Below are 18,182 nucleotides of genomic sequence, written 5' to 3'. Positions count from 1 at the left end.
AAGTGGGAAACCCTGGCCTCTGAGCAGCCCGCTTGGAGGCAGGCTGTGCAGCATGGCCTTTCCCAGTTTGAAGAGACACTTTGCCAACAGTCTGAGGCTAAGAGGCAAAGAAGGAAGGCCCATAGCCAGGGAGACGGACCAGGGACAGACTGCACTTGCTCTCGGTGTGGAAGGGATTGTCACTCCCGGATTGGCCTTTTCAGCCACACTAGACGCTGTGCCAGAACCACCTTTCAGAGCGCGATACCATAGTCTTTCGAGACTGAAGGTTGCCAATACAATAGTAGTGAACCCTTCTCAAATTCCCTCTCCCACCCTGCTCACGACTCACTTCATCTACAAATGTTTTGCAAATGGAAACTTTTTTGAAAAGAAAAGTTCATTATCACCAACAGGCCTCAAGTGAAACCAGAACCATTTGTCACCTGCTCGGATACATCTATTCTAGAGTATTTATGAGAAGGATGGTCCCTCTAAAACCTGTCTCCACTTTAAATGGGCTTTAATGAGTTACAGCATAGCAGACTGGGATTTTAGTGATTATTCGTCACCAGCTTGTTCATGGTTTTTGTGCAATCATCCATGTTTGCCAACTAACAGCCGAATCCTATTCAATTTTCCTGCACTAGTGCAGCCGCAATGCAGCCCGCAGGTAAGGGAGCAAATGTTCCCTTACCTTGAGGAGGCTTCTGGGAAGGCCTCCCCACCAAAGGATGCAGTGCGTGCCCCATTGGCACTACTGCACCCGTCCTGGAAAACTGGATAGGATTGGGCCCTTAGTTCCGAGTTCCAACACTCACAATTACTACGGTGTGTATACCCAAAGAAGCAAGAGCTAGTAAGTTGTTGACCCCCTTTCTGGCAATTAATATATCCTAGGACACAACAGCAGATCTCAATATGCGTATACTTATTAAAATCTTTATTATGAAAACAAAATTGCAATCTTACAGTTTTATAGGAATTTTCACACGAGAGAAGAAAATATTACATACAATAAATTCAGATTTTGCCAGGTTCTAGTTGGTAGAGCCCAGTCTAGATAGTTCTGGATCTGGATGTAGTAGAAGTAGCCACGTATTCAAAGTGACCAACTTGCTTTCACAACATTCACTCATTGAGCATTGTGACCATTTATAGACACAGTCCCTTCACCCTTCAAGAGGATAGATGGATTCAGCAGTGCTTTGTAATGTGCATATAGCACACTGCTAGGTACACCATTTAGAATATCTCAAGTACATAAGTGAGAAAAGCACACAATTTGGAATGATGCAATGCAAAAGGCGAAAATCTGTTCTCAAACTGTCCATCCATAATCAAATTATTCTAGTGGAACCTGCACAAATTTCAAGCATTCTGATGTGGCTGGTGTACTTCACCATTGCCTCATTCATGTGCTTAAGGCCTATATACAAATATGAACCATGATGCTTTCATTTGGAGTGGCTATTCTTTGCAGATCTCTTCTGTGCAAGTGTTTTATTAGGCACTTTTGCCAGCAACGGAGGAAGCAATAAATGCTAAGATCCCAAAGCTGCAGCCTTTGTGAAGAGGAAAGCAGAGAAAAAAAAAGGGGTGCATGTGTGAATATATGCAAGGACTGTGTGCACAGCTGTGGGCTGGTTCACACATGCTTTTCTGCATGTACCAAACACACCTGCAACATAGATCATAATCGGTGATGTAGCTGGAGGGGGGGCTCCGTTTTGCCCCCCCCGCCAGGAATGGCTCCGAAGGGAGGGGCCGCTCACCCACCTCCCTGCCAGGCTGAGTGCTTTGCCCCCCCTCCAGCTACACCAATCATAATATATGGGCCTTATTTGTATGGGTCATCTTAGGGGGGGGGGACACATGCAGGAAGGACAGACAGTGCAGGTAGGACTATGTAAACAGCTTTGGGAACAACTTTTTGTCAGAGCAGCAAATAAAAATTCTTAATATTAATGATAACATATGGAGCTGTGCATTACTTTATAGACTACGTGTATTGTGTTTCTATGAAGGTGAGAGAGATCCAAAGGATCACTTCGGTGACTCACCAAGTGAACCATGCACTGGGGGGGGAAGGGGGAGAATCATGTCTGAATCAGTCCTGAGATCTCATGCAGACACATCCATGCACCTCAAGTTAGGGCCTAATTCATATACAAGTCCAACCTCTAATCTGCAGATTCATGACTCATAAATATTGAACTTGTTGTGGAAGGCTGAACCTGAGCTCCCAGTCATGACCGGAGATGTTCTCCGGTTCATATGCGGCCTCTGTGGGGCTCAGAAAGGCTCCTGGATGTGATTGGAGATGTTCTCCGGTTGCATCCGGGAGCCTTTTTGAGCCCCACAGAGGCTGCGTACAGCCTCTGTGAGCTTCACAAAGCCCCTCAAAGATGTTTAAAGGGAACTTCCATGCCCATTAAACACCCCCAGAGGGCCTTCTGATGCCCGTACAGGCTGTCAGAAAGGCCCCCAGAAGCATAGGAAGGGCAGTTCCAGGGGCATCAGAACAGTTCCAGTCACATCTGAAGGCCCTGTTGGATCACAACCTGTGGATTTAATTTTGGTGTCCGGGAACAGATCCCCTGCAGATACCAAGCTCTAACCAGATTATATGGCAACTACAGGTAAAGTCTTGCCTGTTGGACTCTAAAGCAACTCTCTGTAGCTAAAGCAAGGCGAGAGACAAATGCAGCTATATACTTGGATGCACCTGACTCACTTGTTCCAAGGCTCAAACCACTAGGAACCAAACTCTAGCAACCACCCCAGTCATCACCAGAAAACAGTTGTATGAATAGATCCCTCAATTCAACCTCAGTTACCCACACAGCTCAGTAGAGCTGGATTCCCCCCCCCCCCCCGAAAGGGAGGGATGGAATCAATAATTATCTTCTATAAGAGGTAATGTGCGTTTACATCCAATCAGACTTAAACAACCAAATAATGTAGAAGAGGGTTTTGTCACAGTTAAAAACATCTAATGACAAATATGGGATTTTCAAAGATGAATCAGAGGGATCTACATTTGTTTGATGGCAAGAAAAAAAAAATCTACACCCTTGGGACTCTTGAGAAATAAACATATCAGCAAGAATTACAGTTTTGGCATACTAAAGCAAAACAAACTTTAAGATCACTTATTTAGAGAGCAGGTTCTGTTAATATTTTCACATTAATGCACACCTTTTTGTTTTTAGCCACAGAAATAGGCGGCTGAGACTGATCTCGCAGAATGACAGTCGAGCAACACATGTTTATTCTTTGCAGAACTTTAAAAAAAAGGTAATAAGGACCCTATTGACCTTGTTACGTTTTACAAATACATTCTTCAATATGAAACATTAACCTGAATTACTGTATACTTTATGTACACAAATATCTACTACTAGAGGTATTATACTACAGCTATGCTCCAGGAGGACATTTTTAACACTGTTAAGTTTATCTTCAGTATGGGATGTCAGAGCACCTCCTTCTAATTATCCTATGAAAATACCACTTGCCTAAAATTGACTGAGTAGCAGGAGTGAAATAAAATTTAAAATCTACTTTTTTGATGCACCAAGTTGGTCAAATGGTTGGCAGGTTGTTTGGTGGTTTGAAAACAAGGCCTATATTGACGAGGGGCCAAATTTGTCATTAAGTTGAAATGCAAATACGTACAACCCCCCCCCCGCCCTGCCCCCGCCCAATAAATAGTGGCATCATAATAAATAATGACTCTGTCTGAGCCATGAAGAAGATCTGGAATTTAGCAGCATTTTTGTGATCAGATACAGTCAACAGTATCAGCACTTTTCATTTGCACTGATGTTCTCTTCACCAGCAGTTGTGGACATGTGGGATCTGCTTTTGCATTATGCTGAGGACACAGGACTGAGGGCTGTATATAACCACGTATGTGCACGTGGCAGCTGGCAGGATGCCAAGTGGATGTTGCCCCATTCACACATAGCTCCAGATCAGGGGTGCTCACACCCTGACCTGGGATCATATGCAGCCCTCAGGGCCCAAGGTGAGCCCCCAGTCTCCAATGAGTCTCTGGCCCTGCGGAGACTTGCTGGAGCCTGCGCTGGCCTGACGTAACTACTCTGACTATGACGGCCAACTGTTTGACCTCTTGTGCAAGGTGCGGGCTCCCTCCGCTGCTTGCTATTTCATGTCTGTGAAGCCGCAGTGGCGGCAAAGGAAAGGCCAATCTTGCTTTGTGCAAGGTCTTTTATAGGCCTTGAGCTATCGTGAGACCTTAATTCATTCATACAAGTTCCATCTCTAATACATTCATTTAAGTAACTTTATTTAAATTTTAAATGTAAATTAATTATTTTTTTCCCAGCCCCCAACAGTGTCAGAGAGATGATGTGGCCCTCCTGCCAAAAAGAGCTGACCAGAGAAGATTCCAAGGTTTTGATTGAGCATTCAATCCATGCACCTGAGTGGGGGAACTCTATGAAAAAGTATGTGCCTTGGGCGTGGGTAGCCTTCTCAATGCTATCAGACTTGCCATAGTTTTGGTGAGCATTCCATTAGATCATGGGTTGTCAAACCATGGCCCGGATCAGGCACTCCAGAATAATTATTCTGGGTGTGGCGCAGAGGGAGTGAAGACTTACCATTCCACACCACAGCCTCCTGTCTTTGTGCCCCATATTTACAGAGACTTGCATGGGGTAGCTGCTTCCTTGAGAAATCGGGGCACAGACCCTTCTGGGGCAACCTTAGAAGCCTCAAACTGGTAGACATTAACTAACTTCCACTCATCCTCTGGAAGTTTGCACCAGAATGGCCTGTGAGAGAATGGCGCCACCTTTTCCCAGAGAATATATTGACATCTCACCACACAACAGTGGAAGTGGGCTATATTTTTGTTCATGACAGAAGTGATGCACATCATGTCCAATTTTTTGCCCTCAGTGTCTGTGACAGCAGAGGGTCTTCTTTCGGACAGACCTGCTTTCCACTGCGAGGAATTTCGGTGTTTGGGGGTGAATTTTCAAGCAGAACTGAACTGGCCTGGCTTCCATGGTTATTTTTGGCCGGTTCCAAACAAATTAAGATTCATTGAATGTAATGCACAATTTGGGCCCCAGGATAAGCAAAACTGCAGCAAGTGTGGCAAAATGTGTGGATGTATTAGAATCTTGGATCATACAATATGGATAAAGAAGGGTTAAGAAAATACTACATTTATAAAAGGGAAGAGTCATTTTATTGACATCATACAATTTTTATTTTATATTTGACTGCTAAATTCCAGATGCAGGTAGAGACGTTTAGAGATTTAACCAACCTACATTTTAAGTCTTATCAAGTACGAATTCTTCACAATATTATTACATAGTCCAAATAAATCAAGACAGCTTATAAAAAACACTTTTTTTTTAAACTGTAGTGGAGCACTGACAGCAGGGTGACACCCCAAGTCAAGATGCACACTTTGTAATGCTGGTGACGACACATGCAAAATATGTTTACTAAGAATGGCAGACATGAGAAACTAAGCTGTTTGTCACAGCAAATCATTTTGCTTTGTTTAGTGTTAGCAGGCAAGAGCCAGGTAACCCAAAAATTGTTTTGACACAGAATTATGAAAATGGTTTGAGTTTTAGTTTCATTTGGTAATCTTTCTGGCAGCTAATTTTAAACCTTCCTGCTTAATACTGGGCATATTGCAAAAATAATGCAGTTCAGTATGTCCTTTGGTCCAATTTCCACATTAAACAACATTTTAAAAAATTTTTTTAAATAATAATAAAAAGTTTGGCGATATTGCAGAATTGCTTAGCGATAGAAAAATGTAGGAATGCAACTTATTCCCTACAGAGTAACTGAAATAACTGGGTTTCATTGAACTGTAGGAAGAAGCAGACATGTGGTCGTATCTCCTGTAAAAGATTAATGAACCTAGCTTTCCAGGTCCTCTTGGAAAGAGCTCCACATTAGGCATTTTCAACACTTGTGCTTCATGGCAAGCTGGGAAAAAAAAGAGAAAGAAAGGTATCAAATTAATGAATTAGACTTTGAAATGCTGTATATAAAATGCAGGAATATGTTTACTGGGTCGAAACAGAAGCAAACTTTCTCATACAACAGTTGCATGACCTACACTAACCATTCCTTCAGTATGGTATGAATGGTAGAGGTCTAGCTGCTTGCCCTCTCTTGGAATTTTAGTACAGGAAATAAAGATGCCGATACTTAACCAGGAAGTTAAAAATTACTTTAAAATTCTATTCATTTATGAAAACTTCATATGCAGTTTAAATGTTTAGAGAAACTCTGCAACTAATTTTCACCTTTAAAAAAAAAAATTTACAAACGAAATCGTTTCCACCTTGCCCCAAGCCCAGATCTTTCTGGAATCACCTAAGCCTTCCACCCTGCAGCCATCACTAGATTTTGATGCTTTATAACTACAAGCCGGAGTGTGTTTTGAGACTACAGGTCATGCCTCATTATCCACTGAGGTTCCGTTTCGGAACCCTCAGTGAACTGAAAAGAAAAAAAAATCAGAGGATAGCAAATCAGCAGAAAAACAGCTTTAAAGACCCACTTCCAGGTTTCTTGCTCCTCTGTTGTTGCCCCAGAATGAATTGGTATAAACGCTATACGGCATTCTGCCACTAGATGGTGTGAATAATGGAATCTAGTGGAATTGAACTATAACTATTTAACAGCGTGAAGATAGGAAATTTGATTTTGGTGCTTTTTCCTTGTTACAAGGCATTTAAAGGTAGACCCCAGTATCAGTGGTGAGTCAAATCAGTGAATGCCAAATCAGTGGATAACGTGACACAACCTGTACTTTCACAATACACTGTTCCCTATCTATATAGTGGCTATGTTCCCAAGGTATGTATGTATGGAAGTAAAAAACACATTGCTTGAAACGTCTGTCTCTTGCTGGCCCAGAGCAATCACACCTCGACAAGAGCACCACCAAGGGATGTACTGCACAAGAGCGACAGCACCAAGGAGCCAGTGACACCTAGAGAAAGCACACCTGGTACTCAAGGAGTCAGTGTATACAATTTACATTGTAGGAGAATTTGTTTCAGCGTGTGCTGAATTTAAAGCTAGTTGTTGGATATGCACACTCTCCACAGATGCGAGTAACAGAGACAAATTTTTAGAGAAAAATTGTCTCTGAAAAGAGACAATTTTTGTAGTGATGTGGGCAATCTGACATAGTAAACATAAGAAGAGCCCTGCTAGATCAGACCCAGGGCTCATCTAGTCCAGCTTCCTGTATCTCACAGTGGCCCACCAGATGCCTCAGGGAGCACACGCAAGACCACAAGATATTTGCATTTCGCTACCACCTCCCTGCATCTAGCATTCTATTTACGCTCACAGCCCCCAGCGAAGACACCAGACTGCAATTAGGTTTAACTTGTGCTACTTTATTAAACACAGTGACCAATTTTTAATGAATGAAATCTACTGAATATACCTTCTCCTAGTGCATACCTAGAGTATTCTCTCTAGATTCAAACTAGACCCACAATCAATATTTTGTTCCTGGAGCAAGCCAGGCTCCTGCATGGAATGAAATTTAACCTTGAGATACTGTGTTATAAGATTGCAGAAGCTGGGGCACCAACGACAAAGTTTACCCTTCTTTGTGTGCTTTAACATCTCTTTTTTTTTTTTTTTTTTTAAAAAAAAATTGTAATAACTTTGAGAAACCCAGCAAGTAAACAGCTGCATCTTCCAATATTCACTCTCATCTCTACTGGCAAGTTACCATCTAGCTATTTTGAGAGACATGGCAAAGTTTATTTTTGGGATGTGCCAGCAAGTGTCTCTCATCACATCTTCTCCATTTCATACGTAAATTAACTTGACATGTAGTTTGTCACTGAGAAGCATCCCAGCATCCAGCTGCAATATTTTTCTCAGCTTCTGATATCTCTATTAAATACCACCGCATTTGGGCCACTTTTTAAAAATGATTTGTTTCACCTGCACCTCTGAAATGAAATTGCTGAAGCACAAATATTCACTATATCCCTTAAAATACACACACACACACACACACACACACACACACACACACACACCCACCCACCCACCCCTGAATGGACATCATCTTTAAGGTTTTACCAGAAAAATTGCATTTTACATTTCAGACTGTTCATAAATTAGTATCGGATACAGAGCATAAGAACGGGCAACTTGTACAACTGACTTCTGCAACAGTGACTGTTCTTTGCGAGATCACTTCAAAGCAGAGGCATAACTAGGTTGGAGCCTGAGGGGCGATATGCTGGCAGGGGTGCAAGTAAGGCAGTCATTTTTGGGTTCTCCCTGGTAGAGGAGGTGTTGGCGGCTTTGCGCCCCCTGTTCCTCTCCTATGGAAGCTCCCCAAAGGGAACCCCTCATCCTCCAGGGAGAACTCAGAAGTGACATTATGTCATGTGACATTGTGACATCACTGTCCTGGACCCCGGGGCTCCTGGTTACGCCTCGTAATAATTACGCTTCAAAGCGTTTAACGTGAGGATGAGTAAGAATTAGTTTGCTACTGAAGGGGGCTGGGGAAGAGAACCAGACACCGAAATTCACTCTTGGTCATTACTCTAAATTTTAAAACATAAGTACAAAATAAATACACAATGCTAAAAACAAACAAAATAGTGACGAAAAGATGACAACGTTTGTTTTTAAACCATTTCTGCCCAACATTGCATATATGCAACAGGAATCAAATGTGTACCCCTGTGGGCTGGGTAGAAATGGGTTAAAGAACAGTATTTCAGGATGCCTGGAGGACTCTGGCATAGCACAGCTTTCTGTTAGAGGCAAGGAGCAAATTGGTGTCTGGATCAGTGTTGGATGACTTCAGAAGTGGGAGTGTCCCTACTACTTCCCTGGAAAAAGCCGCTGAGGAGGAAATGAACCTAAGCCTCATAACCAAGTCTAGTCTTACCGAAGGACAGAGACTGAAAAAGAGGGAAAGAACAGAGAAAAGAAGATGCTCGCTGGCCACTAATGTTTGCTTGGCTGTTCTTGCTGCCCTCAAATTTCTTTTGTAAGTTGTCCAAGTCAGAATCTGGGCCTGTTGTAGCATTTGTGAATATGAGTTTGGGGCCCCTTAAAAGGGAGAACTTGCAAATTATGCTACATCATACAAGATAACATACAAGATAACATGCACACGCATTCCCCATCAAAACAGGGGTCACTGGGAATCCCCCCTCTTCTGTCTCTCACCTGAGTTTTGCAGTTAAGTTCTATTAAAATGTATTATATTAACTCTTCATACATTTTGAGTTGCACAGTGCAATAATTTATGTTGATGACAGAAGATCTGAAATCCAGGTATACTTTTCCCTGGAATAGGAGCTGAGTTTTATTCAATGTCCTATCTCCCCACATAATTTTTTGGTAGGGGATCAAAATCGTAATCCCAGTTCGGAGCAGGGGGAAATTCTATCCAGTGGTTGGTCAGTACCCACTGATACCGTGATGGGTTCTGCTTGTCATAGATGTCACTGGCATGGAAAAGAGATTTCCGTTGCCTCTAAGCCAGTGTTTCCTTAAACTGTGGGTCAGGACCCACTAGGTGGGTCGTGAGCCATTTTCAGGTGGGTCCCCATTCATTTCAATATTTTATTTTTAATATATTAGACTTGATGCTACCATGGTATGTGACTGCATTTGGGGAAATGTTACAGACCTGTGCTACTAACAAGCTACTGTGTATATTCTTTTAACATTGATAGTAAATTGGACTTATCTGGGTAAGTGTGGATAGGTTTGCAGCCTAGATTTGTTAAAATTTTTCTGCTTGATGACGTCACTTCCGGCCATGACATCACTTCCGGTGGGTCCCGACAGATTGTGATTCTAAAAAGTGGGTCCCAGTGCTAAATGTGTGAGAACCACTGCTCTAAGCTATTCCCTACCTTGTGTGCAGTTTCTGCAAACTGCTGCGCACTGTTCTTCATGTCCTCTGTCTTTTCTTCTGCTCGACCTAATCGTTCCCCGCGCTCATTCAAAGCTTGACTTGCCTTCTGTACCGCGCTGGTCACACTGTCTGCTGCTGAGTGTAGTATACTGTTTCCTGAAAAAGTAGCACACACGGTTAGAAACCGAAAGCAGACAACTTATGTAAAATGAGGGGAAAGGGGGAAATCAAGCTGGTAATCTAAGGCAGCAATCTGATGCACATTTACCTGGGAGTAAGCCCTGTTGATTACAATGGGACTTATTTTTGAGTAGAAATGCATAGGATTGGGCTGTAAGAACTTCAACTAGGGTTCTGCAAGCGTAAGTGTGTTTTGCACCCCATTAATAATGTATACCTCTGTTACTTGCCCCCTCAATCCCCAATCATGAAGGATCTGGTACAAAGAGCTGCAGCATCTGAGGGGAATCTGAAAAACATCACTGGTCCACTCCCCTCTCCTTGAACCAGTAGAATTATCTTCTGCTAAAATTAAACCCTTTGACAAACAAAACCCTTTGAATTTGATCTATATTTTGCAATAATGTTAGGGCTGGCTCATTTTTTTCCTCTTAAAAAAAAGAATAATATATATATTATATATATATCCCATCCTAATCCTGGGCATTGGCCTACTTCTTCCTGTAATTTCACACCTCTAGAAAAGTGACACATGGAGAGTTTTCTGCAAAGCATTTATGATCAACATTTCTATCTATATATGAAGGATAGTAAGGGCCCAATCCTATCCAGTTTTCCAGTGCCGGTGCTGCTGCACCAATGGGGTATGCACTGCATCCGGGGGTGTGGAGGCAGTCACAGAGGCCTCCTCAAGGCATGGGAACATTTGTTCCCTTATCTCGGAGCTGCACTGCGGTTGCATCGGTGTTGGAAAGTTGGATAGGATTGGGCCCTAAGTTGACCTGGTGAAAACCTATAACAAGACCTACTACTTTATCTGCCATCAGATGAAGCCCTTTTCATATTCTACCACATCCTTTTTGGTTTTTCTCTTTTACTTTCCTCCTCCGTCCATTCAAAAGAACAACAGTTACACCCGGAATAACCCATAATACACTAAATGAAAAGATGTCTGTGTGCGAGTTGTTCACACAGAAAGTGTTGAACGTAAGGCTCTCTTTTCTACTCTGTTACATAAGAACAGCCCTGCTGGATCAGGCCATAGGCCCATCTAGTCCAGCTTCCTGTATCTCACAGCAGCCCACCAAATGCCCCAGGGAGCACACCAGATAACAAGAGACCTGAATCCTGGTGCCCTCCCTTGCACTGGCATTCTGACATAGCCCATTTCTAAAATCAGGCGGTTGCACATACACAAAAAGGCTTGTAACCCGTAATGGATTTTTCCTCCAGAAACTTGTCCAATCCCCTTTTAAAGGCGTCCAGGCCAGATGCCATAACCACATCCTGTGGCAAGGAATTCCACAGGCCAACCACACGCTGAGTAAAGAAATATTTTCTTTTGTCTGTCCTAACTCTCCCAACACTCAGTTTTAGTGGATGTCCCCTGGTTCTGGTGTTATGTGAGAGTGTAAAGAGCATTTCTCTATCTACTTTATCCTTCCCATGTATGTCTCATAATTTTGTATATCTTCCCATGCATAATTTTGTATGTTGATATGAAGGAGTAGATTTAAAGTTCTCTACATGGACTGTAGACTACAGAGGAAACTCTTTGTCACTCCACTTTCAGAACTGCCCTATCCAGCTTCGGTATGGACTTTTAGTACCGTGACTTCCACAGGATACACATTTTCCAATATAAGTAATGTGCTATCACCTTTCACCAACCATCACTGTGATTAAAACTAGCCAAATACCAAACTGCACAACAGTCAGTGGCACAGCTGGAGGGGGTGCAAAGCACTAAGTCTTTCGTGCCCTAAACATGCCATGCAAGTAGCCCCTCCCCCTCGGAGCCATTCCAGGCAGTGGGAGCAAAACGGAGGCATACATATCTATTTTGCTCCCACTGCCAGAATGGCTCTCAAGTTCAGGTGCCTGCAAAACTCAGTGCTTCTTTCCCCTTCTAGCTACACTACTGACAACAGTTTGCCTTATTGTTAGTTATGAGTCTCCATTTGTATGCTTGCTGGATGGAGGCTATAAAGTGAAACCCGAGACAAATGTTCATCACAAAATACTCTCAGTTACATATTCCATTGGCCTGAACCAATGTTATAACACTTGTTATCACAAAATGTTATTTTATATTTAAATGCAACATATGGTAAAAAAAAAAAATTAACATGGCTAAACGTAGGCATGCATTTTTAATACATGATGAAGAGTCCATTTTTCGCCTTATGTTTGCTGAGACAGATAAACCTCTTTGACTGCAATTCTAACCACACTTTCCTGAGAGTAAGCCCCACTGAACAAAATAGGACTTACTTCTGAGTAGACCTGGTTAGGATTGCGCCCTTTGTCTACAAACTTTATCAGAAAATATTTGTCTCTGACTATTCAAATGCCTTGATCAGTAACCTTTTAATTATTGCGTATGCATCTTTGTTTTTACTTTATTATGTCAAAGAACATTCGCGTTCAATCTACATAGCTTCCAGAATATTCTGAGTAATTTCTAATAATTGACTTTACTAATCATGCTTTCCAAAAGACATAACACATATCTAAGGAATACAGAAGGAAGACCTCACTATATATTTCATTCTTAAGATAGGGATATCTTAAAATAAACCACATTTTCTGGATTCTTACAGTAGTATCCCTTCAATAATCTATGTTCTCTAACTGAAACTGATATGTTCAACGTCATGTCCTTCATACTAACATCATGTACTCATGGAATCAAACACTGTCCCTCGTGTTCATTAATGTCAGAAAAATCTGCACACTCGCAATCAATGTTGAACCATAACATAAAGGATAACCTAGTGTTACTAGAAAAACAGCTAAGCACAGTCCATCAATGTCCTCTTAAAAAAAAAAAAAGTACCTTTTTGACATGATTACAAGTAAGTTTAGGGTTGCTAACTCAGGCTGAAACTATTCTGGAGATATTTTTTCCCAATATGATCAACATGTTTGAATGCCCTATTAAAATCTCCACAATTCTGCAAGGGATTGGCACTAGGATACAGGTCTCTTGGATGCTCCCTGAGGCATCTGATGGACCACTGTGAGATCCAGAAAGCTGGGCCTTTGGCCTGATCCAGTGGGGCTCTTCTTATGTTCTTAATTATTTTCAGCAGTCACCGGTAGGTTGATGGTGATTTTTGGAGACTCCTGCTCAGGGCTATCAAACATAAGGCCAGTGGGTAGGATGCAGCCCCAGAAGCTCTTTATCCAGCCCTTGCCCCCCCCCCCCCCAAGCACCATCATCAGCTGCTGAGCAGTGCCGGGGTGTCACTGCTGAAAGGGCCACCTATGTGATAATTGGAAACTTCCATATCTTGAAAATACGATCAAGATTTGCATATTTTCTTTTTTGTCATTTGCAGCTGAGTTCCTAGGTGAGAAAAAATTGCTTATTTCTGGTCATAACTGGTTTAATGAAATCACTTCCTGCTTTATGACATCACTTCCAGTCTTCAGCAGGCATCATGAACGCTATTTGGCCTGCTGTATGAAATGAGTTTGACACCCCTACTCTAGCTAATCCTGAAGGCCTGGCAACCCTAGTGTTGAGATGGGGTGAACTTCAGGTGGACCTGATGGGCCATTTTCTGTTTTCAGCTCTGATGGAAGCATTTGATGCCAATACTGACTTCCACAAGGGCATCATCCTAGCCAGGTCTACAGAGAAGCAAGTCCTATTTTGTTCAATGGGGCTTACTCTCAGGAAAGTGTGGTTAGGATTGCAGCCTAGATCAGCCTTCAAAACAGTGGAAATTGCACAGGTGCCCTCGTAAAGGAAAGGCTTTGGGGGCAATTTGTATTGCACTAATGGTCTCAAAGACTATATCTACAGTGCTGTAGTTTGTCTGGAAAGATTATTTTGACTTTTAATTATGTCTAGTCCAAATGTGCAACGTATATAGAAACTGATCAAAATATTCTGAGCATGCAAAATCACACACAAAATTTGCTCAGGAAAGTATCTGTATTTAAAAGAAAGAGTGCGACTATCTTCGGATGCTGGTCCTGGCTGTGTGGTCCATTGGCAAATCACAGTACGGGCTCCAGGAACTTTGTACTACGGACACTAATAACACAGGCCAACATGCATTTTGCTTCCTTAAACGTTACATCAATTCCTGGGTATATTTGGGGTGTCGATTTCAAAAATGGCATCCGTTTTGCCCTATCACGTCTAGTTTTGAAGACACGGCATAGCCTTTTTAGTGAATGGTTCAAGTAGCTTCCTCATGAGGAAGCCTACACCATGGCTTCCTCATGAGGAAGCTGATTGAACCATTCACCAATGAGGCTATACTGTATCTCCAAAACTAGATGTGATAGGGCAAAATGGATGTCATTTTTTGGAATCGGCACCCCAAATTCATATCAAACTACCATCAAGTTTGGGAAAAAATTTTCTGACCCTCAATTTTGTAGGCCTGTGTAATTTGGGATGTGGCTGCTCCTCTCAAAACAAAATGCTTTGTAATATTATCAGATACAAAAGGTCTCAAATCAAAGTCTACTCCTTGGAAAACCTGTCTCATTTATTTCCCGGCAAGTGACAATATCAGCCTGAGCTGTCTCATAATCCGCAGCTGTGAGTCAGAGAGGAGGCCCTGCTTTCTGGACTCCCCTGCCACTCTGGAGCAAAATTCATTTGTGTTGTGACAACATCTCATCTACTCAAACAAGAATACTCCAGTTTCTGTTGTAAACAGTGGGCTATTAAGCATTCTATTTCTGTAATAGCAGTCTGGCATTTCCACATGAAAATAGACTAGGGAACATTTCTTAGGGTACTTGAAATTATTAAATACGTTTTATCCCCAGTAGGTAAAATAAAATAAAAAAATTATCAGGCATACTAATGATCTCAGCAACTACGGGCTCACAGTGGTTACAATGATGTAAAGAGCAGCAACACACATCACTGGTGTACAGAGAGGGTTGCCATGTCTTCTTCTACCATGACATCTGTGCTTTTAATAGCTGCTGAGCAAAGAGAAATTCAACAGATGAAGTTTTGTTCAAACAGAATAGCAAAAATGAGCCTCCCATTACTTAGGCATTCAACACTGATGAAATTGATTAAAGCCTGCAGCTCTAGTAAATATGCATTTAAGAGGAACAGAGAAGCACGTATGCTGCTGATTTCTAAGCGCTGACCAGCCTTTCATCAGTTGATCACAGAGCTGGTTCCCTTTCCACTTCAAAAATACACTAATTCAGACCTAGAGTCACATAAACCCCATATATATCCGTACATCTGGTTTCAGGCTTCCCAAGGAAAACATGCCTGTATCTTCTAATAACTAGGGAACAAACATACTAGCTCCTGCTTGATGATGTCACTCTGAGCTATGACATCACTTCCAGATTAATGACATCACTTCCAATGGGAACTGACAGACTGTCATTCTAAAATGTGGTACCCGGTGCGAAAAAGATTGACTTTTTATGGACTAACACATTTTGGACTGTGGGGGAGGGTCATAATTTGAAAGCTCCCCCATATAATTCTAGAATTAGTACACTGGGGGAGAGTTATAGGTTAGCTACAGCAACTGAAATTATTTTTGACATTCAGCTATTCTGTCCCTTCGGCATTAGAATACTTGTGAACCATCCATGACATCCCAGTATCCCTGCTATTAGTTTGTGCTCATGGGTGATCTGTGTGCCTCACACTATGTGGAGTGTAGTTATTTTAGACAAAGCTTAAATTGGTGTTTATTTGGTAAGGCAGAAGGACTGGAAAGAGAATACAGTAGTACAAATATGTTTTCTGTGCTGTGGTTATTTAATGAAAGGCCATTTAACCAATTTGAATTTCAGCTATCTAAGAAATTGATGAGCTAAGGGAAGCAAAGTCTCTCAGACAAGTAAAATTTGATTTTTGTAAAACTGACATGAGCTTAATTAAAGCTTTTCCCATTTGACCAACTCATTTTAAAGCTTATGCATTTACTTGCTACAACAGTCAGTTGGTTATTTGCTCAACAAAAAATGGACAACTGTTTCCCATGTCCATATTTTAAAGACTTTATGCATGATGGATGTTATCCTAGAACACGGTCTCCAAAGTGGAGACCACTGTGTGCTGGGATAGGCTTCCCAGGTGTGAATGGTGCTTACCGTTCTGCTCTCCCAAACTGAGCCCAGCTTGCCGTGCCTGAGGTCTGTCTCCCTGGCAGCCATTGAGTCCGGATTTCCAGGCAGATGTGGCAAGCCAGGACACAGTTCGGGGGAGAGTGGTGCCGCGACCATGAGGCTCCCCCGTGGAGCGGGAAGGGGTTATGCAAGGTACTTGATCCAGCCTGTGGGCTAGAGTCTGAAGAAATCAGACTTCCTGCCTAGTAAGTGTGCACAGGATGGTAGCCTTAGTTTACGTATGTAAAAATTATGATAAAACGAGGCTATCAAGAAAACAGTTTGACTCACAGATAAATTTTGAAGGATATTGAAACAGTGCACAGACATTTTGCTCTTTCCTTAAAGTGGGTTTTTTTTTTTTTTGCTTCATTTCAGGGTTTTATGCCTTTTTTCACACATAGGGCAGGGGCACGCCAGAGTAACTTGAAGCACAATCCTTATCTGTGCTGGTACAGCCAGGCTGCATGGCCTGTGCTGTATCCTGTGCAGGTCGGAAGGCAGCTGGATATTTTCCCCTTACCCAAGTAAAGCCCTAGCTATCCCTATTTGGGCTTCTTGGATCTGCACCATCTATTTAGTTGGTGCAAATCCAGGAAGCTCATATAATGCCAGCCCAGCTGGGAGGGGGTTTAATATATGGCATGCACTGCTGCCAACAAACCTGCCCCCTCCTGTGCCCAATCTGCCCTCTCCACCTCTCCCTGTCTTCACATTGCCCTCCCACCACCCTCTCCCACCCTGCGCCGCCCACTGCACAGATACCTGTGCTGGCTTGCGCAGGGTCAGGATCTGGCTTGTCTGAGCCAACGTGGGCCTTTGCACCAGCCCAGCTTGCTCCTGAGCAACTGCAAACATGCCTTACAGCACATTTGTGACACTTCGAGCCAGAGCAGGGAGGTCTGTGCCCGCTTAAACTAGGGTTTGGACTGGGCTGTCCATGATATTAAGACAAAGTCTGCAATCTTTTTAACTCCCTTAACCCCTAAGAGCACTGGTTCTCACCCCTTTAGCACCGGGACCCACTTTTTAGAATGAGAATCTGTCAGGACCCACCAGAACTGATGTCATGACTGGAAGTGACATCATCAAGTCGGAAAATTTTTAACAATCCTAGGCTGCAAACCTATTCACACTTACTCAGGAGTAAGTCCCATCATTGTTAAAAGCATCTTCATAGTAGCCTGTTAAACGTACAGATCTGTGACATTTCCCCAAATGCAGTCACTTACCAGGGTAGCACCAAGTCTAATATATTAAAAATAAAATATTGAAATGAATGGGGACCCACCTGAAATTGGCTCACAACCCACCTAGAGGGTCCCGACCCACAGTTTGAGAAACACCACCTAAGAGCACACAGCAGCCTAAACAGTGAGTGGGTCTGCAGCCACAGACACAAACTTTGAGATAAATGTTTTAATCTGTCTGTTGGCATCCTTCAGTCTCGGAAGACTATGGTATTGCACTCTGAATGGTGGTTTTGGAACAGAGTGTCCTCTCCAGTGTGTGAAGCCTGGGTAAAGTAGATATGGAGGATAGACTGTTACCCATGCGGCAAATCCCCCCACTCCACGTCACTGAAATGGTCCAATGGAAAGGCAGAAGCCAATACGGTTGGTTCCAGTGGCATCGCAGGAGTTGCCAGAACGTGACTGTGTTCAGCCATGAACTGCCTCAGGGACTCCGGCTCCGGATTTTGCCTCGAGGTTGACTCCTGAAGCCTTTTCCATAACTGGATGTAGCCACAAGGCAGTGGACGTTTGGGATCAAAGTTTTCCTTCTCTCAGATGAACTGCCTTCCCAGGCTATCGAGTCCTATCTACCCGGTGGCTGTTGAGTCGCCTCTTACGACAACCACAGCCAGATTGAGGGCCTATTCTTATCTCCAGCTCCCAGGGTACATTAAAATGTTTTAATAGGAAGAGGACAATTATACAGCCTATTACACGAAGTCTGAAATTAGCTTAACGGA

At 42.7% G+C, this 18,182-nt stretch overlaps 1 protein-coding gene across 1 annotated transcript in view; it reads right to left on the bottom strand.

Annotated features, from left to right (window-relative positions):
• Window positions 1-2,357: 2,357 nt before the first annotated feature.
• STXBP6 (syntaxin binding protein 6) overlaps window positions 2,358-18,182 on the bottom strand; it is a 140,477-nt gene continuing 124,652 nt past the window's right edge. Inside the window, exons 5-6 of the mRNA XM_066611165.1 lie at window positions 9,909-10,066; window positions 2,358-5,970 (exon numbers count right to left, since the gene is read on the bottom strand). Of these exons, the coding sequence (XP_066467262.1) occupies window positions 5,947-5,970; window positions 9,909-10,066 (182 nt within the window). The 3' untranslated portion in view covers window positions 2,358-5,946. The remainder of the gene's footprint in view (window positions 5,971-9,908; window positions 10,067-18,182) is intronic.

This window comes from Tiliqua scincoides, chromosome 1, assembly GCF_035046505.1.
Source record: "Tiliqua scincoides isolate rTilSci1 chromosome 1, rTilSci1.hap2, whole genome shotgun sequence".
In the NCBI taxonomy this organism is placed as follows: domain Eukaryota; kingdom Metazoa; phylum Chordata; class Lepidosauria; order Squamata; family Scincidae; genus Tiliqua; species Tiliqua scincoides.
Note: the sequence above shows the minus strand (reverse complement) of the source record. Positions and strands in the feature narration are given on the sequence as shown.